Raw genomic sequence first — 23,699 nt, 5'->3', positions numbered from 1 at the left:
AAGCTCCAAAACGCCCGCGAAGCAGTTTACACTCTGGAGAGAGATAAGAGATAGAGAAAAAGTACAGAGAAGAAAACGAGTTCACTTGTAGTATAATTTCAACAGCAATGGTGACTCTACAATTATCTGATTATTCAAATCCAATTATTCTTCTCAAACCTTCTTCTTCTTTGAAGAATTATTCAAGATTTTCTCAACAAACTCGATTCTTTCCCACTATTGCTAAAGCTAATTCATCTTCATCATCATCATCATCAAATTCACAACAACAACAAAAAATTCATTGTTTAAATAGAAGACAATTAATAACTGAAACAGCTTTACTTTCTGTTTCTTTATCTTCTCTGATTGGATTTGAACAACCAGCTAAATCTGAAGAACCCCCTCTTTCTGAATGGGAAAGAGTTTACCTTCCTATTGATCCTGGTGTTGTTCTTCTCGATATCGCCTTCGTTCCCGATGACCGCAATCATGGTATGTTAGAGAAATGGGTTTTTTAGTTTGTTTCTTAGTCTAATTCAGCTGTTTTTCATATTGAATTTACTGATTTTGTTATTGTGTTTGGTAGGTTTTTTGTTGGGGACAAGACAGACTATATTGGAGACTAAAGATGGAGGGAATACTTGGCTTCCACGTTCAATTGCTTCTGCTGAAGATGAAGATTTTAATTACAGATTTAATTCAATTAGTTTCAGAGGTAAAGAAGGATGGATTGTTGGAAAGCCTTCCATTTTGCTATATACTGATGATGCTGGCGAAAACTGGAAGCGAATTCCTTTAAGTTCTCAACTTCCTGGAGATATTGTAAGTTGAATTTAATATTTTATTTATAATGCAGATTGCAAGAATAGTTTGTCACATTTTATTACTCTCAAAAGAATAGTTTGTCACACTTGCCACTGTCATGTTACTTGGTGTATGAAGTTCAAGCATCAGTAGATTTCAATTTTTGAAGCTAAACTTGATGATTATGCCACGAGTATGTAGGTTTATATAAAGGCGACAGATGATACGAGCGCTGAAATGGTTACTGATGAAGGTGCTATCTATGTTACATCAAACAAAGGGTACAATTGGAAGGCTGCCGTTCAAGAGACCGTCTCGGCCACTCTTAACAGGTGACTTTTTTTCGGAATAATGCCGTGAGTTTTGGTGTGTGCTTAATAGTAGTTACATTACATTTTAGAACTATGAGAATGTCATAATTAACTCATGCCATATGCCCACAAAAGCTGAAAGCTACTTTTGTTGGTGTTTTTGCAGAACAGTTTCCAGCGGAATTAGTGGTGCAAGTTACTACACCGGAACTTTTAATACAGTGAACCGCTCTCCTGATGGAAACTATGTTGCTGTATCAAGCCGTGGTAACTTCTACCTTACTTGGGAGCCTGGGCAGGTCAGCCTCTTTGAAACTGTTGAAGTTTTTTCTAGTTTTGTTATGAATGATTGGAACTGGTATTGATGACTTTAACCTAAAGAAACGAAACAAAAATAGTAACTCTTATATATCTGAATTACCTATTTCCTCGACTTGCATGGGTTAATTTTGCAAGGTCCAAATGAACTATGGAATTGTTGAACATTCTTTGTACTCCAAACCATCCTATAACTAACTGGCTTTAAAAGGCCTTCCTATAGTTTACTAGGAACGCCTCTAATTGTCAGTTCATCTTCTCACCATTCTACTGCTTAGAAGTTGTTTTTATTTCCTTAACTGGATTGTAGTTTGATTGTGAAAGAAACCATTCATGTTGGTATGTTGCCATATTACCAATGAAAACCGTCCAGTTTTTTTTTCCTTTACAGCAACTAACTACTCCTGTTTATTCATGGTGCAGCCATACTGGCAGCCACATAATAGAGCAGTTGCAAGGAGGATTCAGAACATGGGATGGAGAGCTGATGGTGGTCTTTGGCTTCTGGCACGTGGTGGGGGACTTTATCTCAGCAAAGGCACAGGGGTAAAAACATCCTTTCTGGTCGACTGAATTTATACCTCGTATTTTTAGATTCATGTATTGTAGATTCTTTTGCAATCTTGTCATATCTGAATTCTGAAACCAATCTTTCAAACCATTTACCTTTGGATTCTCTATAACACCATGAGTAAAAGTGCTGGGCACTTTGCATAAGTGTTGAGTTTTTCAATCCCCGTTATACGAGCATGCAAAGTTCAGGCACAACTTTCCCGTCTTGCAAGTGTCACCCATTGGGGGACAAGGTCAACTGAAGCGCATTAAATGTTTCTCTTCTTGCTTTGTTTTCTCTTTCTTGTTTCATTCTATATGATTTCTTTATTAGTCTATCATCATCACAATTTTGATGGGGTTGTTCCATTTAACAGATAACGGAGGATTTTGAAGAAGTTCAAGTACAGAGTCGAGGTTTTGGTATTCTTGATGTTGGGTTTCGCTCAAAGGTAAACCCTGCCTTCTTTGCTGACATCAACACAACGCTAAAACATTTAAAACTCTAATCACAGAAAACAAAGATTCCACACCTAAATGTGGTCATGAAATTAGGGTCACAGAAACTACATGACCCATGCAGCAACAGCATCATCAATCGTGTTATCCAGATACACGGTTAATGTGCAGCTCTTGTGCATGGAGCAAGTTTCCGAAAATTAACCGATCAAAGATTTAGCTACCAACGAATGCCTTTTAGCACTTAGTAATCTATGTTATTTGATGGTGTCAGGATGAGGCTTGGGCAGCCGGTGGTAGTGGAGTTCTTCTAAGGACCAACAACGGTGGCAAAACATGGGTCCGAGATAAGGCAGCAGATAATATTGCAGCAAATCTCTACTCAGTGAAGTAAGTTGCATCCTTAGCATGGGGTGGATCTAACTTTTACAAAAACACCTCTATCTGTGCATAGAAAGAATACTTACATATGTCGTTGCAGGTTTATCAATGATAACCAGGGGTTTGTCCTAGGAAATGATGGCGTCTTGCTTCGGTATCTAGGATGACCGGCCTTTAAGTACGCCTGTAATTCCTCTCTTCCCTATACATAATACCTTCTTTGTTGTATCGTCATGAACACCAAGATAATGTCATGTGTACCGTGTTCCTACACACTCCTTGAGAAGAATGTGGGTCCAGTTATTCAATGGCTTGACCAATTGAGATTACATTATGATATTTCTGTTGAAATTCATTTTGCAAACTTACGATTTTTCTGTTGGCACAGGTTTGGCAATCATGTTTAGTTTTGTGATGCAACTGCTGTCTAATAGAGTTATCCCCTACATACAGGAGAATGCAACTGAAAAACTTTACAAAGACTACTTCTATCTGAGACATGTAATCAAGTATGAGCCCTTTCTTGTATTAAAAAACTTTGAAGTCTCAAAACTTGAATTTGTGTTGTGCAACTATATGTAATTTTTTTTTTTGGTATCTACTCCCAACATCATAAAATTCTTTACCTAAATGCAATACTATTCACATAATTGAATTTACATTGGGCTAACTCCTCAGATCTGTACTACGGTATAGAGTACAATTAGGGTTCTGCTCTGATCAAATCCATTTACTCCTCCCTCCTCTCTTGACGCATATACTGTGAGAGGCACTGTGAAAACCAGAAGGCACAGGTGTATCATCAGGTATGATTAGCATACTCCAATGCAGAACCCCACTATATCTAGTTGATTCCTAGAAGACTAATAGTCTGATCAATTGGATGAGAAGCTTTAAAGGGCTCTCAGGGCCTGAAAATTTTCAGAGTTTTCGACACTTGGAGTCGACAGAAAGGGCATCTAGAAACAGCAGATGAACATCTTCGACATAGAACATGACCACAAGGAACTATAGTTATATCGACCTCTGTGCTCAAACACACCCGACACATCCATGCTGATTTTGCTGTTTCAGCTTCTTTAGCAGCGCTGTCAGCCTTTTCCTGCAAAATTTGTTCCACCCTCAGAAAACTTATGTTGATGAAAAAAGGGATAAAAGACCCTGAAACAACGAATTTATTGAACTCGATTTCACGAAAGGTCTTTCGAAGAATCCTTGGAACAACAGGGTATCTTGGTATGGAAAAAGTAAATTGGCTTCTCTAGTATGGCCTAAGATGTGTATGTTCTCCACAGCTCTCTGGAAATTCTCTTTTATTAAGAAAAGCTTTTAGATTTAAAAGCCATATTTTTTTGAAATCTAAAACATGATGAATATATCCACATTTAGCAAAAGTTACTATCTGAAAATCATTCTCCAATTACTTGAGAATAAGAATCAAACCTGCTCGAGAAGAAGTGCAGCTTGAGACTCTTTGAGTTGTTCTTGTAGAGTTAAGGATTTTTGGAGAAGGGACTGCTTCTCAGCATTCATGTTGATTCCAGCTGCAGAGAGCATTTCATTGACTGCCTGCACTAGTTCTGCTGGAGAAACTCGTCCATAATTGTGATCCGTAGCTGGCTGCTGAGAAGGAAGAGAAATAGCTCAGTAATGAAACTCCTGATCTTTCTTTACTCTATACTTTTTGAGGTAATTGAAGCAAGATCAACACGCCAAAAGTAGACGTCATCCGGTCAAAAGGTACATACCTTAGAGGAACTTGTATTGCTAGTTCCAGCACCGTGCACCTCAGCCTGATTCAGGTTCTCATTTTCCATTTTATGGTCGTCCAGCAATGTTGAAGATGAAACTTCATTTGCCATTGATATGCTTTTGAAAGAGAAAATATGAGAAGAGAGAAGAAGTTGGGTTTCCCCTGGAGCTGTTTCTACCTTAAACCTGTAAAGTGCTTGACCTGCTGATGGCCTGACATCCTCTGGAACCCTACCATACTTCAATTTGTCTCCATCCTTTCCTGTCCTCCACGCCACTACCTCTCCACTATAGAAAGGTCTCAGTGGATGGAATTGCACCTGACGAGCATCCTGCGGCACTAAATCTCTACCAACCAATAGACTACTTTTATCCCCAAGCTCATTCTCTCTTCTATCAGATCCAAGTTTAAGTGCATCTACAATTGCTTGCTCTGAGCCAACTGGAGTGGAAAATAATGATCCAATGGGTAAAGGGTTTACTGAGCCAATTATTTGACTCACGGCAATTGCAATAACATCAAACACAGAAATATAATAAGGAGGTTCAGCAACTAAAGCACGAGTTTTTGATTGGTCAACATAGTTAAAAGAACGATGTCTCAATCCGTCCTCCCATTGAGGAATAATGAATTCCTTATTCACGCGTGTGACATCCAAAGATCTTGGAAGTAACATATAACGAGTATAGAGGAACCTAACAAATTGCAATTTCTCTGCAACAGATTCCAGTAATCTTTGTATTTGCTCCAAATCCAGGGCCTCAGATGCAGGAGTGAAACCGGCGGTGCTATTTACAATTTTCCACACCGCTGACTGAAAAGACCTGCTTGAGAGCTTCTCCTTAATTGTTGTTAATGAAACTGATCCAATTTGATCCAAAAACTCTAATTCTTGAGTTTCATCCAGCTCCTGCAATAAAATTAGAGAATCAAGTTCTGACCAAGATATCCAGAATGAGAGAGAGAGAGAGAGAGAGAGAGAGAGAGAGAGAGAGAGAGACCTCCACGACTACGTCAGATAGCCTTTGAATGCCCAACCCTGTACATATTCTTTCAGGAAGATCTGGGTGAACGAACCTTATCCTGGAAATATCTATGCTCCTGATGAACCGAGATCCAAAAGAATCAATATAAACACAAGATCTTGCTACAACAAGTCGACAGCCATCATCTGGTACTACTGCTTCAGATATGTAGCTGGACTCATCTCCCTTCTCTGCCCGGACTATTGCATCACAGACAAACTGCAAAACCTCCATCACAGCTCGGAGTTCATTTGGATTTAGACGCTGGTACCCACACGCTTTCTGGATATTCAATAGGAGATCCCTTGCACAAGTAAGAGAGAAAGCTTCCTGAATCCCAAGGTCTTTAAGAACCTTCATGAATGGCAGATAGAGACTAGGAAGTTCAAACGCAAACGGTGAGAGGTTTATTGCCAAACGCGCGAAAAGACAGTTTGCGGTAACCAAACGTGTGCCGTTTGCAACTGGTACAAATGCCAATTCCTTCAACGCCAATATATCTGTCAAACACAGTGAAGGAGTTCAAAAGGTAAGAATAAATCAATTTTTTTACAAAAATAACCTCCAAAGCAAAAGAAGTCTCTTCCATGTTCTGAGAAGTGTCAAATGCTGCGGTGACACAACAAAGTTTGCAAATGAGCATGGGAATTTATTAAAGAGAGTGCAATGTTAAGGAGATACTTCAAGTAGACGGCCAATCCGCAACAAGAAAGAAGTTTACTAGAGCAAATAAACGGATTATATGAGGAACTGACCTGAAGCAGAGAGGGAACTCCAAATTTTGTCTAGATACCTCAAGATCTCAAGAGAAGCTTCCTCCACAGTCATCATCCCTGAAACTGTTGGCCAATGAGCAAGAGTATCCTCCCCGCCATTCTTCCCAACAATCTAGGCATGTGGACTAAATTAGTAAATTATTTGAGTATCGTTGGAGAGCAAAATGAACATGCGAAGGCCAAAATGTTTTACCTCCAAATGCCTTAACACTGTCGTAAAGGCTGGTGGGCTCCTTAAATGAAGTGCTCCCCAAGCGTACTCAGGTGGAACAACATTCTGACTGGCTAGAATGGGAGCACTACTCCATCCAAGAGGCCAATCCTTCAGTAGAATAGCTTCATTATAAGAACAAAGTACTCTCTTTCCACCTTTCTTACCACCAATAGAAGGGAACCCTCTCTCTGAAGGTATAAATGCAATTTGACTAAGTTGCTTGCAGAAGTTATTGTTATACAATACAGCGAAGTTCAGAAATATATTTTGGACAACTGATACAGCTAAAGACCATATTTCCACAGAAATTTCATTCTTGGAACTGGAAAGATCAGCCTCAAAATTATCAGGCTCTTCTAAAGCTCTCATGCAATTATCTCCAAGATGCTCAACTTTTCTCGCACATTCAAGTATTACATCTGCTTCTGTGGATGTCCTAAGACCAGTTTTCCTTAAAATCTGAAGCCATCCATCTGAAGTGAACCTCTCGCCGGGAAATCTATTTCTGTCCTCGGCGAATACCGACATCAATAGAGAATCACTAGGATCCAGCAGATTTTGGGGCTTAAATAGTTCTTCACAGGTCCCACTTGCATTTCTTACAAGCTTAGTCTCTTTCAGCACACTGACTACATTTGAATCTAGCTCAAGATCCTGCCAATTGGTATATAGATAAATCAAGATATCCTCCTGCTCTTCTTGAGCTTTTTCCTCAAAACCAGGCAATGCAAACTTCACAAGCACTTCTTGATCATGTAATTCAGGGACCCCTAGGGCATGAAATAGACTTCTACTTGAATCAGTTGAACTACACAAGCAACGGTCATCAGATGGCTTAAAGAAGGAGCTCGGAGTAATAATACACTGGCCCTGATCATGCAATCGAGTATATGAACCCAGAACAGTTCTATAAATAGGGAGAGCCCTTAGCAAATCAATCTCTTCCCTAGTATATGTTGACCCACTGGATGAAGCAGAATCCATGGCAAAAAGGTTAAACAAATTGTCGCGATCTGTAGCCACAGAGAAAGCCGGTTCAACGAAATACTCAGAACGTTTAGAAGCAAGTAGCTTGGTAACAACCACTTTTCCTAGAGAATGTCCCGGACTGGGGAAACAATTACATGGAGGAGCACACTCTAGGAACGATGTGTCATATACAGGTACGTTGCACTGGTTGAGCAACGATGACAACCAGGGAAATCTTGAGTTGGTTAGTTCGAATGCAGATATGTAGGATTGGATTAACCTAGTTCCAGAAGTATCATCACCCGTCAACCCTGCTTCCTCGGTTCCTCCTGTATATGGTGCTGACACATCATTTACTGATGTTGGATCCGTAACTAGTGGTGGTATAAAAATCAAATGATTCTCCCGAACACGGCATAACACTGGCCTACCAAGAAATGCAGGGATAAGGGGCCAATCAGAGAAAAGTGAAAGGTCTGGTGATGAGCCATTAAAACTTTTCCAAAAGAGTCGTATCCATTCAGGAGAAGGACCCCCTGCACCATCTGAATTTGTACCGCTCTCCCATGAAAACCATGGAGCCTTACTTGAATTCATCACATGGTTTACCCAGTTTTCAACAAAAAGCGACTTCATGTTATTCGCCAACAACCGATGGGAGAAACTCTGCAATTTCAAGAACATTTGGATGTTCTCATTGAAAAAAATCTCAGAGATAACCGATCTTCTTAAGCATTCTGGGTGGATAAATTTTGCTTGTAACGGGAGCATTAGTGTTTGCTGCTCCTTACTCCCGACCCAAAGTTCAACAATCCCTAGCTTTGCGAAATTGCTTGTTGCAGTTGGACAAAGTAAGCCTTTTATCTCAGCAGCTATAGGTGCATACCTTGGATCAGGATTTCTACTGCTACCACTACCAGAAATGGTGTTCCTTTGAACTAAAGGCCCTCCAGCTCTACCAATATCTTCAACCACTCCCCGGCCAAAATCAAATAGTGCCCTACCAAAAGTAGTCACTATCTCCAACGGGTCGCCACCTGGATTCTCCACACTCTGGGTGGATACCCTACTAGACCCTTGCAGGCTTGAATTTGATAGAGTAGTAGAACTGTTACCCTCAAGGACGGCCATCCTAGTATGAGAGTTCTGAGTATCTTGACCACTTGAAGCATCAAGGTTAAGTTCGATATCAGATAAACAATACTCAAGCACATCTATGTACGTCTCAACTGATGGGAGAGAAAAAGATGTTGAAGAGGCCTTAAGGAGACTCCGTACCATCTTAGGTCTGATTTCTCTCACTGTAACTCCTACAGCTTGAATTTCACTCACCAATTCCCATGGCACCAAAAAAACAGGATAGTGTTCCTTGATATAATTAAAAACGGAAGACGGCGGCGAATTATCACCCGTTTCATTCCCATGTTGAGCAAGAAACATACCTTCTTCAGCCTTTACCAATTGACCAGAGTATAGTTGCCAGACAGGAAGGTCAACGAGACGGGTATAGAAAGGCCTTATCACTTGTTTGATTAAACATTCCCAATCTGTTTCCACCACATCCAATGGATTTGGATTACTTGAAAAGACAGCGGATTGGTTACTTGGACAAGAGCTCTGTTTGGACCTTGGCCAGAATGCATAAATTCGATCCCCGTAAGCTTGCATAACTGAGCTAACTGCACGTACTGCACCTGGGTCGAGAGTAGAATTTGAAGGTTCCCTTCTTAATCTTTGCATTTCCAACACCATTTCAACATATGAATCACGAACACAACTCATCAACTCTCTGTTCCAAGCTTCTATCAACTGATTTCCAGCATCAAGTTGTGGTCCTAGTGAGGCCTTAACTGTTTGGTACTTGAATAAATAACGACCTCCATTATGACGCACGAGGAAACATCCAAGAGCCGTGACAGGTATGTTAAGATCTTTAGAGAGAGGAAGAGGAGACAAAATGCAGCTGGAAGAATGCGCATCAGCTGGCCGTCCATTTCTTGATATGTGGGCTGCAACTCCAGCAACGGGTGTCAAGTTGTAAGCCAGATATCGCCTGCAAAGTTGTGGCTCATCAAGTGGTTAGCCAAATTGACTAAACTAAACAACTTAGTCATGAATTTGTGAAGACTGAAAAAGAAAAATGACCTAGAAAATAGATATACAAGTCCCATTAATGTAATTGTTTTATTAGGTATCAAGTAAAATCTTGGATAAGAAACGTTTAAAGAGGGACTTTCAAGAAGTGTGAACCATCCAATTGAATCACAACCTGAATAATATCATACGAACGTTGTTGCCTTTTGGTAGATACAAACACCACCCTACTGTACAGTCTAAAAGTAACTTGTACAACCATGGAGCTTGAGAAAGATGCACTTTGTCGGCAGTCAAAATAGGTTATACAACATCAAAGCAAGACAGAAGTATTACCCACTACGCATAAGACTGGCAGAAAATAGAGCATTAAATAATAAAGTGAAAGAATTAAACCTAATATCGTGTAAGGTAAGTTATACGGTACAGTATTCAAAACCCAACATAGAGCATGATAACGTGCATATAGGTTTGCCATCGTTTTGCCTAACCCTAAAAAGAGAACCTATACCTTATTGCATATAAATAAGCAATCAAACCACCCGGTACCCACCTATACCTTATTGCAAATTAATTATCATGAGACGTACCTATCAAGGGCCATATTTCTGGTCTGTCCGGAACCCAGGCTTAGGACAACGATCCATTTGTCAACAACTTTGGTTTCTCCTTCGAGCAGGTGGACATCTATAGTGTGTACTTTGATTGATGTGTTTGAGCTGCTAAACAACCTCGATATTTGAAATTTTCTCCACTTCTTTTCCGAGAAAGGATTTCTAACAGTCGCTAACATAGGATCAATACAAACAGAGTAATCCTGTACTGGTTGCAAACTTCCCTCCTCCCAAGTTGATAGAGTCACCTGAAATGATTGATTTCACATATAGAAAACAAAATCAGTGTTAAAATGTTTAAAAATCACTTAGAAAAATTTGTTAACAAATATTCACGACCCAAAGCTAGTTAAAGATTGTAAATCAGATCGGAGAGGTTAATCATCTGACTTTCTCGAGCCTTTTCTAATTACATATTGTTGATTGGAAGCAATTTTATGTGCATTAAGTAATAGAGGGGATGCCTAATCAGAGAGGTAACAGAGAATGAATTCCCATTAGTTCAAAAAAAAAAGAGGGATATATATTGCATATATGTATACCGGCATAGTACTGCGACTTGAGTGTCTTGTGTTTGTGATAGAGATGTCACTAAGTATTTGATCTAGCAATTTTCTCCGTACGAAAATGATTTGTCTTCTTCCTCCTAATATCTAGTTTGTGACATGCACTATACAAACAAGTGCACCAATATAGCTCCCTAAAAAAGTTCAAAATGAACCAGCATTACCTTTTTTTCTGATCTATAGAACACAGATACTAGGTCAACCAGCCTCAGAAAGTGAGATTTGGTTGCATCAAGCAATACTACTAGGGGGGGAATCCCAAGTAAGATTATGTCAGCAATTTCTAAGTGTGGAAATGGAGTGTGGATAGAAAAGAGTGTAGGACATTGGATGAGGCACGAGAGAGGAACGGACAACACTAAATTCTCTGATAGACTCAACTAGCCGAACCAAGGGCTGATGACCAGCGTAAAAGTTTGAACATCTATTCCCAAAATGCAAGACAGGAAATCCGATTGGACTACTGTTCAAGTTATGTAAGTCAAAGCGACAAGGTAGAAAGTAAGTGCAATGGTCAGACCAAGGAGTAAGCACCAATTCAGACTATTTCTACCTGGAATACAGACTTCAAGAACAGAAGACTGGTAGATGCCTGCGCTACAAATCTATCAAAAATTTGTTTTACTCTCTTTGACCCATCCTCTAGTCCATCTTTCATGCAATCAGATGATAGAGGCATGCGGATAATTGTAGAATCTGAAGATGACCACGGCATATTTTGATCAATAAGCATTGGATTGAATTGATCACGGAACCGCTCGGTCAAGCCAGTACCTGAAATGGACAGGCTAAATATTTTAGTCTAGATATAATATAAAATATTTTTGAAATGTGACTCTTTCCATGCAAGGCTTATTAAGTGAGCTAAGCATATGGTTGAGAACTACCGTTAAGTGTGCAAAAGCAAGAAAAATACGCAGAAACAAGAATTAAATTACCTCTCAAAGAGAACATTTTGGCAGAGGGGCCATTACTTGATGGAGCAGTGAGAGCCTTGCCATGAGGGTCAAACATGTAAAAGTGCCCACTGGAAACAACTGCGGGAAGATCACATATGAAATAACAGCTGAGAAGCCCTAAACCATAATTTAGTGTATTGCCCCACAACCGCCATGGAGGAAGGAGTTGGAGACTGCTGACTTCTTCCTGGTTCAAGGTGGCCCCATCTAGGACAGCAACAACAGCAGGCCCCTGAAATTCACCTGAACCATTTACACGATTCAAAGAAGCATGTTTTGGATGGAGCCAAAAAAAAGGGAATAGAACATAAAGGGTAATCCCGTACAAGTCATGATGCGCAAAAAAATATGTACCAGTTGTGGGACATCGAAAATAAACCATATAAACAATCAAACAACGAAAATTGATTACCTAGATTGTGCTGGAGCAAAGACTGACGAGAGTGTTCTCTCTTATCAAATATGAGGTGCAGCTTCCTTGCTTTGCAGCAGTCCGCTAACTCGAGCAAATCAAACAACAAAAAATCATTGTTTCCATATAACGACAGAAGTCCACTTATTCTCGGGTAATCCATGCACGGCAGATCCTTTATCATTTCCTCATCAACTAATGAAAGGCAGCGAAGTGACTGGACCCCTAATCTGCTTGCCAGGTCATTGCTAATACTTGGATGTAGAAAATGTTTCGAGGCAAGATTACTATTCTTCTCCATCCATGGTGCATCATTATACACAAGATCCATTGCAGACATTAGAACTCCAAATGAATCTGGAAGTAATAATGGACTACTAGAAGTTTCCAACAAGGGTTTATCTGCATAACAGTCTGCAACTGCTTCCAAGACACAATGAACAAAACTCAATTGCTCAGATGACAGTGGTAACCCCTTGAGGTCACGCTGTAAACGGTGTAAAACGTTCACGTAGTCCGCAGCATCAAAAGTTGATCTGACACCTAATGCTGACAGCAACTCTCTGAACTCTGACAACTCAGACGGGACAGCATACAAGTAAGGGTGGAATTTAACAGGTGAGTCATATGCAAGTGCCTCTGGAGATATGAAATTGTCCCCAATCCAAACACAGGTAACCCCATTGACTGCAGATTTTAAAATTGTGAAGTCATCAGTACCAACAAATTCCTGCAATTTAGAGTAAAGTTTAGGCATTTGGATCTGCAGCACAGCATCAAGTTCAGGTTCGTGTACACCTAGCAGCTTGAGTTGGTTATAGGAGTTGGATAGCTCAACCAATTGGGTGGATAGAACACCAACATTAGGACGATCCAGCCAGCCAAGTTTTTGCATCAGGTATTTCGAGCAGCATTCACCATCTAGTATCCGCATCATAGATGACATCAACCACATTTGTGACTTCGGTCTCACGTCGACTGGAGCTGCTATCTGATGCTTGGATCTAAACCAGGGAAGACCTTTCTGGGGTGGATCAACATAGACGGGGCACCACGAGATAATTTTCATTTCGGACCAAAAGTTTTCATCTGGAATTTCGTGGATGATTGCACCCAATTGAACCTCAAGATCCTGTCTGCAGCAGTTCTTTTTAGAAGCAATTGTCAAGTAGTCATTTTCGACAACGTCATCATGTACATTATTGTCATCGAAGAATGCGGAGTTGCTGACTCTGTCACAGTTGCATTCTCCTTCCTCCTCTCTGGAGCGATAACATCCCATCATATCTAGGCAAGAAAGTAACCTCCTACCCCAATTAAATGCCTCCAAATCCCCTGAATCATACAACATTGAAACTGACCTAGCACTATCAAGCAAACCACCAAGTCCCAATGTCGTATTAAGGCCCAGATCAATCAGAGTCTCAAGAGTCTCAGTATCTAAGAACTTATCGGAAGGAAAGAAAGCTTCTTTATGAAGCACCTTCTGTAGCTCTGGAACACGAGGATCATATAACCTGCAACGAATAATATCAAGAGTAAAGACGAAATATATTTAGTCAAAAAACACAAATATATCTGTACAATTTATGCTTCAGGTGGAAACAGATTTGGGAATGGAAAATAACAGAATCAGAGGAATGCGAACCTTACAGACATTCAAAAAGCTATACAGAAGGATGCAACACAAAACTTTTCATTTAAATCATTGTGCTGCCACTTGTGCAGAAGTGTAAAGAATATACAAAAAGCCAATTTTCAGGGAACTCTGGCCTTACAGAATACTCCCTAATTCATTAACTTTTTCATTCATCAAATGCTCCCTAATTCATTAACTTTTTCATTCATCAAACGATATTGATAATAAGCCTCAAGACAAGAGGGGTAACCATTTCTTACAAAATGAGACCACTAACATAGAAAGTGGTGGTGTACATGAAGGGCAAGTCAATAGAAATCACATCAAATAACACGATCTTATAAACGAATATGTTGGGCAAATGGCCAATAATATTACATAATTCCATGATGATCTTTAACAACACCTCCTACTCCTAGACTATATACTCTACCATCCGACACTAGTTTTTCATTTTCTACGAGGTTGACGTTGGAGGACTTTGCACCAGAAACATCTCTGGTGAAAATGAACCACCGCCGCTACATATCAAGGCATTCTCTTCCTACTCCGCTTATGAGTATGCAGGGGAAATGTTTTTAGAACATACATAGCAAATCCTAAGACTGAGAGATAGAAGTTAGGTAACCACTGTACTTGGAATACCTTGAATGGAGATTGTAAACTATAATGCAGGCTGGAAAACCATTGAAACAAACCCTTACGCAAAATTTACAATTTGCAATATGCAACCCTAAACATGAATTTGACAGGGACAGCATGAAGAGAGAGGAAAAGGAAAGGTCAATAGGACCTCCGCCATTAGTTGGATAATTTAAGGAACAAAGTAGTAAGATATAGAGCAAGAGTCTGATACCGTCACAGCATAAGCAAATAGTAGATGTTATAAGTTTTACGAGAGTACGAAGGATCTCTATGACTACTTTTACGAAGTATATTAAACAGAAACGTATTGATGAGGAAATCAATTAAAGTAGCATACCTAGAAGGATGTTGCCAGGACCCGTTGGCAGCTAAAACGAAAGGAGTTTGCAAAAGCACTGTTCTGATCGAAGGATCCTCCTTAATCAGAAGCTTCACATCATGTAATATGGCAGAAAGAGCTACTGGTTGTGTAACGAATTCTGACATCCGGTTAAGAACATAATCCTTGTAAAATTCAGCCCTTGCAGGTTCTCTAACTTCAAGGTAGCTTTCAAGAATAGTTTTATCCTTTTCAGATTCCATGCGAACGAATGCTTCAGTTAATAGCTCTTCATGCACACCTTCGGGTTTGATCCACTTGGTAGGATTACTCAAAGCAACAAGTTTTCTACTTTTGTACGACTCAAACATAGGGAGCCGTTTTAGCAAATAAATGTGCTTCTGATTCATTTGGCCGCCAGAGAACCATTTGGTCTGGAGAATGAAACTACGAAGTTCGTGCAATTCTCCTTCTGACGCATCACTGAACAATCTTCCGATATCATGCGACTCACCAGATACTGCAAGTAAAGCATTTAATACACCACTTGCAGTTGGACCTTGCACAAAATCCTTCAATTGGGGATGATCTATTGGAAAGTCCGATCTCAAGAAGAAACAACCTAGTTTCTGCAACAATGAAGACATGTTTTCACTCCACCCATCTTCTTCGATCACATTTGAATTTCTGACAAGTTGCAATAGGCAATTGTTCCCCACTGGAAGTATAGGCCACTTGGAGAACATTGAAAGGTCATCACAAGATGAAGTAAAATAGCTCCATAACAACCTCATCCATTCTATGCTTGGTTGACCTTGGTGGCCTGGAGTCCAAGATACTTGTTTAGAATTCTGCCACTCAGGTGGCATTATCCTGGGAAATAGCTCTTCAAGGGATTTACACGACAACAAGGAGATATTTGAATCCCCATTTCGACCAATGTCACATAGCTTCTTCTGTACTCCTTCAGAAATACTGCTATCAACAAGAAGATGTGGAACTAAGTCCCTGAGAAGACCGTACTCATTTTCACAAGTTGTTACAAAAATTCTTTCACCTTCCCCCTTCCTGCTGAATGTTGTAAACAAACCATTTGCAAGAGGAACCAAGGGCAAACCAAGCAAAGTATCACTCTGGACGGGTACATTAATATCATATAAGCAATATTCAAGTGTCAAGATCATTGCGCTCCTGTTCTTAAACCCACGCTTTCTTCTAGTCAACAATGTCCTTAGCAACTGAGGTGTAAGGAAATGCAATGATGGGTAAGCCTCCTTAAACTTATCTACAACTGTCTTGGAAACACGAACGAGAGGCAACCCTGCATCAGATAATGCTTCCAATAGCTCCTCTGCTTTGGAGAAAGAAAAATCAGGAAAAATTGCTTGCTTTGTGGAGATCCACTGGCCACCTCTAGCTTCTGTGTGTAAAACACGTAGACCAAGATCACACACGGACATGTAGAGTTTCCGAACCATGGATGCCCATGGCTCTACCATGCTCGCTACTGGCCAAAGTGAAGAGAACAAATCACATAAGCCTATCTCCGACCCTACCTTTTCGAGCAACCGACCATAAGCAGGAGCAACAACATCTTCAAGGAGGTATTTATTCCAGTCTGAACGCACTTTTCCACCCCCTGCCATGTCATTTCCAAACCAAATATCCCTCCTGTTCGATGATAACTCAAAATAGGCATTAACATGTATTGGAAGACCGGTATTAATTGGTAGAGGCAAAAAGCAAAAGGCTCGACCATCGAAATTCCTTCTATACTGCGATAAGTCTTGTGAAACTTGAAGTGAACCATCCTGAATAGTGCCATCTTCTGTCCCAACATTAGAGCTATTCATCCTTTATGCCACTCAAATTCACAGTATGCAAGTAAGCTGCTACACAAGCCCACGGGATAAAATTGTGAGAATTGTTTCCTAGAGGAGTAACTTTTTTCGCATTTCCACCTCCTAAACATTCACTCATCACCCAGAAATGTGATTTATCACCAGAAGTATCTCGTTCAGTCACCACAATCTTCTGAATGTTCCATGGTAAATCTGATTCAGGGGTTTTACTCAATTTGTTAAGAAACTGATTCCTATCCAGTCCATTATGCTTTCCATGGATGAAGCCAAGCAAACTATGCTGTGGATGGGAATCGACTTCGGGCCCAGTAATGTGATTTCTCTCTACACGATGAAGAAGCTGCATGTCATGACCAGCCCCCTCTTTCACAAAAATAGAGATGGTTTCACATTACGAAGAAAGAGAAGGGTCTCGGAGACAACTTCAGAGAAAGAAGAGAAAAGTGATAGAACATCTTCGGGTGCATATTTTTCTCTTTTTATTAAACTCCGTGAAGCAGCATTTTCGCTTCTGAGAGGAAAGCGGAAGAGAGTGCCAGGAAATGGCTGCTGCAAGTCACAGCCAAAGTGTAAGAAAGGAGAAAATTGATCTGGAAACTGTTCTAAGATTCTTCTCCCAGCGAATTTGATTCGTAATCCAGGGTGGGATGGAGAGATCCCAGGAAGATGAGAGGCATGAGGATCAAACATCACAATATTTTCTCCAGAAACAAAGCCTGGAATATCTGTGAAGTGATAAACACAATTGAATCCAAGACCAAACCTTCCAATTGCAAAAGGCTTCTCAAGTTTGCTATCTTGGCCGATTCTCGAGATGGCATAAAGATCTTTTGCACTAAAAATAGACGAGTTGAAACAATAGAGTGCTGGCCCTTGCCACTCTCCCATCTCTGGAGACAGAACAGATGATGTCCCATATTGAGTTTTATCCAAGAGAAATGCCACCTCAGATGCTCCTGCATCCTCCGCATTCTGAACCAGCTCAAAGAGAATCCCTGGGCCATCCGCATACATTTCAACTATATGCTTGAGCCTTGTCGTCAAAGCTTCATGCTGACCAAAAGCTTCAGCTGCCCCTGATAAGCTTAAATTCATCGAGTCAGCACTCTCAGCAAGCAATAGTCTACGAAGGGAGCATACGCCGAGCTTTTCTGCAACATCATTTGATATTTCCCGTGCACAAATTTGTGAACATCTCTATTTGTACTAAGACCAACACTGGATGCATTTGTGTATCCACTTTCAGCATTTTCAGAGCTTAGCAACCATGGAGCATCATTATAAACAAGACTGGTTGCAGGATAAAGTTGGGATGAAATATCGGGCAGATATACTTGAACTTGCTGATCCTGAAATTGAACTTCCGCAAGATGCTGCACAACTAATAACGCTGCTCTAACTTCATCCGAGTTCAAGGAGTTGAGCCTCTTCGTGTAGCCATTCTGAAAAGAATGTTAGCATAATCAGTGGGCTTCAAGAATTCCCGTATTCCAAGTTCTAAAAATAATGCCTTGAATACAGCTAAATCAACAGGAATTACACGTATGTAAGGTGCCAGATGAAGAGGTCCATTCAGGACAACTTCATCCGAGATTGCAAACCCATCTCCAACCCAAATCCAACGACATCCTTCCAGAATAGCTTTTACAATTTCTCATCTGAACCGATCATAGCCGACAATATAGAATATATCCTTGGCATAGCCAAAGCAAGTTCCTGGCGGAGCACCTGATCTGTTACAAGTTCATTATTCTTCCCAAGCTCAAGTAGTTGGGCAGCGATGACGCTACCACCAGGTGGAGAAGACCAACCTAAGCTACATGCTAAAGTTGTTGATGAGCATTCACCATCAAGTATACGCATGCTTGCAGAAACAAGCCACAAATCTGAACGTAACCTGACAAGCTTTGGGGGAGCAACCATGGATGAAGCCGAAGGCCAGGGTAAACTCTGATAAGGAGAAGAGACCAAAACAGGGCACCAGCAGATCATTTTAAGATCATTCCAAAATTTATTTAGATCAGGTTCTGAGTTGCGAGACTTGAATACCATCGCAGCTCGTGACAATGTTCTATTCATCATTCTTTGGGCATCACTTTGCGGATTTAACAACCATTTTGATGCATGCACTTCAAGGTATGAGAGAAGCACCTTGCCTCTTGCATTTGCCTTTCGTTGATCAGTGTCCCTAAACAACTCAATTTGACGTGCACTTTCTATGACTGTCTCAGGAGACACAGATGTCCTAAGGCCCAAACCTTGCAGCATGTCAAGAATAACAGACTCTTCAAATACACCCACCGGAAAACTGTCGGAATCTTCTAGAAGAGAGTATAATTCCTCATTACGAGGATCATATAGCAGGTGTGGACACTTTAAAGCACCGCTTAGAGTTGGAATGAATTCCAATTTTCTCAATATTTCCCTGAAAGATGCGTCTTCCACACACAATTGCGGTAGATCTCTAAGAACAGAAAGCATGGTACTGTCACGAACCTCTGGCAGCAATTCATTGATTCTATTGAGTACCTTAGTTTTGTAAAAATCAGTCTTCCCCATTCGAGCAACTCCATAATGTCTTAATAAAATTTCATCTTCAATATCGCATGAGCTCTGAATGAACTCACCTCCCAACAGATATGAAGGAACATCCTTAGGTGGCAAGTACTTTTGAGGATTTACCAAGTCAGAAAACTGATCAGCTTCAGAAGAACGTCCACCATAAACTTTAAAATAGGTAACCTTTTGCAGTAACTATATGAGAATCAGTTATTGAATCTCTGACATACCATTTTCGGTCGAGAAGAAACAGACAAGCTCATTCTTCTCATTATCTCCAACGTTTTCGAAGGACGGTTGAAGGAGACTTTGTTCCATCGAAATAACATCAAAAATTGCATCCAAAACACCTGCTCCATTGGCGTCATACACATAAAGAGATAACTCCTGGTGCTGAACACCATAATCAGGGTTTAAAATCTTGCAGCCAATTTTAACAAGGAGAGCTCCTATTGTATCAGACAACTTCGCTGCATCAATCAGTTTTGATTGTCTAGAAGCTCGATAAAGGTGCCCCGAAGTGGATGGCAAGATGGGCCAATCACCAAATATAGATAAATTATCACACTTTTCACGTAGATACTGCCAAAAACTCACAAACCATGACGCTGCTGGATGATTCGAACAAGACTCCGGTTCCCACCGAACTCGGCTTTTATACTGCCAATCGGCAGGAACAAATCGAGGGAGTAACTGAAGCAATAAATGAATATTAAAGAAACAAATATTGGCATTTGAACACTTAGCAATAGCTGAAAGTCTGCTCAGTATGTGGGAAGGAATATTTTGATCAATTAATCTATCAGGAATTTTCTGAAGCAGCATATATTCCAATTCATTGCAGATGAAATAAGAAATCCGGTGGGAGCTTTCAGAAAATGATCCAAACTCACCACTTGCCAGAGGTAGCAATGGCAGGCCGCTTGCGTGCCTAACAACATCAGCATCAATCAAATCTTGAAGACAATAGTCCAACAAAACCAACTTGGTTAATCTGCTTGAGGAAATCAATATTCCGCAGGCCTTAATAAAATGACGTACTGTTTCAGGAGTAACTACTCTTTGCCGGAAACCTGAACTATATCTCAAAAGTATGTCAATCAGGGGATTGTGTAAATGAACAATTGGCATTCCTAACAGTAACAGGGCTTCACCAAGTTCCTTTGATTTAGTAAACTCCTCGTCATGAAGAAAAGCTTCAGTTGGCGATACCCACTTTCCACCATCAAGATCTGAGTATAATACTGGACTATTACCTATAATCTTATAAACCTCCTCCACCAAAAGTTTCCAGGGCTCTTCAAAAGAACCACAAGGCCATAGAGAATAGTAAAACTTGGTTGAACCGAGTAAATCCCGTGCACCAAGCAGTAAATTTTTGTAGGCAGGAGCCACAACATCTTCCAGTAGAAGCCTGTTCCAGTCGGAACGAAGCTTTCCACCTCGGTCCATGTCGGCTCCGTACCATATACTTCTTCGGTTAGAGGAAACCTCAAAGTAACCATTCACTTGCACAGACAATCCAGTTCTTACAGGAAGTGGAAGAAAGCAGAATGCCCGTCCATGCTTAAGAAAATCAGCCTGTTAAACCATATTAAATCAAAACCCATTAATAGAGTTTACTGATGCGACCATGGAAGTCGAGATACCTGGAGCTACTGGTTCATTATCTTAAAAGAGAAACCACAGGAATACAAAATAGAGATCAAGTGCATAGTGATGCAGTAAGGACACATGAATCAAGGTAAAACGATATGAGGCAAGATATTTTCAGACCACTACACAATACGTACAATCAAAGTTATTCTTAATATTTTTAGGGCGAGGTTAGAATATTGGAAAACGAGTCTTTACAGGTCTATGCTCTGTAAGCCTTCAGCTAGTATGCTATTGAATGGTTTCAAAATGTGACATCTCTGGATTAGTTCCTGTTACTATATTTTTTATTAATAATTAAGTGTTTTTTCTAGTGGTTTCAAGTGCCAAATTGAAATAGGGTCGCTTCCTGTATTAACTGAAGTAGATTCATGTGTACAGATAAGTTTAACTCTGGTTTTATATGTATGTATGCGAAAATTAATTCAGAACATTGAAGTCGAGTTGAGTTAACTTTTTAGAATGTACAGTTTACAACATTGGGATTCAACAAAGAGTCAGATATCTCAAGAGAAAAACTGGAAATCCTAATAAATTTAATTAGACAATGAGAAGGTACAACACGGCTGAAGGTCACAGTGATCCCATGGTTTCTCAAATGCACTAAATGCATTATGTAAAACCTCGGGATGGGTGAGGACCATGCGATAGAGAGGGAGGATCACATTCACTATCAAAACCTCATGAATGATGAGGACATCCCCAAAATTTCCTCTTTCTCTTTTTTGGTGAATTCTTAATATCAGTATCTCTTTTCTTGTTACTTCTTGCAATTGTTTCTCTTGTTTCATATGAAATTAAAGTTAAGATATTATCATTTTGTCAAACGTGGAGGGGATACCAATCATAAACTAATAGATCAGTTGATAAAACCTGATTTAAGTTACCAGATAGAGACCCCTAAGCTTTTCTCTTTTTTGATATATATCACAATCCTTCATGTAATTACTGTTGCCAAACTGGGAATTCAAAGTTTACTGAGAATTATGATAATGCATAAGCAATGTATCATGCAAGGTCAAATATTTTAAAATATGACTGTGTAATTCATTAATAAGCACTTTCCACTCTAAAAGCAGTAGTTAATGTGAGACAGAAAATTCATATGACATATTGACTGTTACCTCAGACAACGAATCTGATATACATGCTGCAACTGAAGCCCAAGGCAGTAAATGAACATCATATTCTTTGGCAGCAGAAGTAGCAAAAGTACCAATTCTACTCGATGTCGACGCCATTGTCTGCACGATGAAAAATGTGTGTATCCTCTTCTCAACATTGGACCCCGCAATTGCCTCACTCAAGAAATCAACAGTATATGAATCCATTTCATTTTTTGCAGGATCAAGGGAGTTAGAAATCCTAAGTAACGCCTGGCGGTGCCAAATTGTATCATCATTTTGTGACCTGACAGCACAAGAATAAAGCTTCCGTGGCTCGGGTACCCCATCCTCCCATACATACATTTCAACAGAAAGTACGCTTTTAAGAAAGAGCAAAGTAAAAACTCCTTCCTCATAAAGTTGAACAAACATGGAAGAAATGTCATCTTCCGAATATGCTTGCCTAGAGAGCTTACTAGAAGCTGCCTGATCTGCATTCCTCAAAGGGAAACGAAATAGAGTGCCAGGAAAATGTTTTTTCATGTCACATCCAAAGGCACAATATGGAAAGAACTGGTCCTCATAAAGTGATATGGCTGAAGAACTAACATAGTCTATACGTTTTCCAGGATTCGCAGCTGAAACATTTGGAAGATAAACACCTTGCGGATCAAATAACACAACATACTTACCACTCGCGAAAGAGGGCAAATCTGTTAGATGGTATACCGAATTGAACCCAACCCTACATATAAAAGACACTGATCAACAATAAAGCATAACACTCAAGAAATCAAAAAGACATCAATGTCACTAAATTGAACTGAAAAACATGCATCACTGTAATGAGACAATAACAACAGCAAAATATAGAGTGTTGCAGTTAAAAAAATTACCCAAAACGACCAGTTTTCCAAGCTTGTTGTTGTTTCTTACTATCACCAATTCTTGAAATACTAACAAAATCATCTTCAGTGAATTCAGCATTATTGAAAGCTAATAAAGCTGAACCTTGCCACTCAGCTAATTTAGGAGACAATAACGAGTCAACTCGATGAACACGACGATCCAGACATAAACATACTTTTGTAGCACCAGCATCATCAGCGTTTTGAATCAGTTCTTTTAAAACTGTTGTTCCTTCTGGATAATTTATTAATACTTCACGAATTCTTCTTGTTAGATCAACTTTTTGACCGAAATCTTCTAATAAAATTGATGATGATGATGGAGTCTCTCCTAATAAGGAATCCATTAGAGAACAGGGGATAGAAACCCTAATAACATGAAAATTTGAGCATCGTTAATCCGAGAGCGAACCCCACTGAATCGAAAGAATTTTTGTTTTTCAGGATGATTTTCTATCAACCGACTCTTTTATACCAAAATCCATATCCAATTTTTACTCTTTGCGATGAAAAATAAAACGTTGAAATATTGGTCAATGTCAAAATAATTCAAGGAACTGATTATTTCCGCCCAATTTTTTCCTAGCTTTTCCACAAATAGGGGTGTAAATTTTGCTTGGCGGCGGAAGGTCCTCTATGCCTGCCCGGGTCTGAGAGAGTCCATAGGAGTCCATTATGGGATGGCTCAGCATTGCCCGTTAAATTGATATGGTGGGCATTAGTAATGAGTCAAAATCTAGCAACTCCACATTGCAAATCACACAGTAATTTGTCAGCCTCTTTGTTTCCCTCCTTTAAGATTAATCCATCATCTCC

At 39.9% G+C, this 23,699-nt stretch overlaps 2 protein-coding genes across 3 annotated transcripts; one reads left to right on the top strand and one right to left on the bottom strand.

The window, feature by feature from the left end:
* Positions 1 to 3,473, top strand: LOC113299555 (photosystem II stability/assembly factor HCF136, chloroplastic-like). 2 transcript variants are annotated; one of them, XM_026548591.1, is made up of 9 exons: positions 1 to 474; positions 569 to 804; positions 988 to 1,118; positions 1,264 to 1,396; positions 1,839 to 1,961; positions 2,345 to 2,419; positions 2,701 to 2,816; positions 2,908 to 2,985; positions 3,196 to 3,473. In XM_026548591.1, exons 1-8 carry the CDS (start codon positions 108 to 110, stop codon positions 2,972 to 2,974), a joined length of 1,248 nt encoding a protein of 415 aa, XP_026404376.1. In that variant the 5' UTR covers positions 1 to 107; the 3' UTR covers positions 2,975 to 2,985; positions 3,196 to 3,473. The 2 variants fall into 2 exon arrangements, with proteins under 2 accessions (XP_026404376.1, XP_026404375.1); XM_026548590.1 differs by having other exon boundaries at positions 2 to 474; positions 2,908 to 2,993; positions 3,196 to 3,457.
* Positions 3,389 to 23,374, bottom strand: LOC113299554 (sacsin-like). Its single transcript, XM_026548588.1, is given in 20 exon segments — positions 3,389 to 3,909; positions 4,251 to 4,430; positions 4,556 to 5,470; positions 5,562 to 6,085; positions 6,341 to 6,473; positions 6,555 to 9,597; positions 10,229 to 10,500; positions 11,372 to 11,592; positions 11,757 to 12,020; positions 12,190 to 13,706; positions 14,811 to 16,651; positions 16,653 to 17,038; positions 17,041 to 17,826; positions 17,829 to 18,068; positions 18,071 to 18,307; positions 18,310 to 19,397; positions 19,399 to 19,468; positions 19,471 to 20,794; positions 21,994 to 22,720; positions 22,872 to 23,374. Coding segments are annotated over 20 exon segments (14,325 nt in total). The 5' UTR covers positions 23,231 to 23,374; the 3' UTR covers positions 3,389 to 3,711.
* Positions 23,375 to 23,699: the final 325 nt, after the last annotated feature.

Source organism: Papaver somniferum, chromosome 7 (genome assembly GCF_003573695.1).
Source record: "Papaver somniferum cultivar HN1 chromosome 7, ASM357369v1, whole genome shotgun sequence".
Classification (NCBI taxonomy): domain Eukaryota; kingdom Viridiplantae; phylum Streptophyta; class Magnoliopsida; order Ranunculales; family Papaveraceae; genus Papaver; species Papaver somniferum.
Note: the sequence above shows the minus strand (reverse complement) of the source record. Positions and strands in the feature narration are given on the sequence as shown.

Coding starts and splice junctions, on each gene's coding strand:
- LOC113299555 (XM_026548591.1), top strand. CDS start 108: ATGGTGACTCTACAATTATCTGATTATTCAAATCCAATTATTCTTCTC. Junction 805..987: donor CTCAACTTCCTGGAGATATT/GTAAGTTGAATT, acceptor ACGAGTATGTAG/GTTTATATAAAGGCGACAGA. Junction 2,817..2,907: donor GCAAATCTCTACTCAGTGAA/GTAAGTTGCATC, acceptor ATGTCGTTGCAG/GTTTATCAATGATAACCAGG.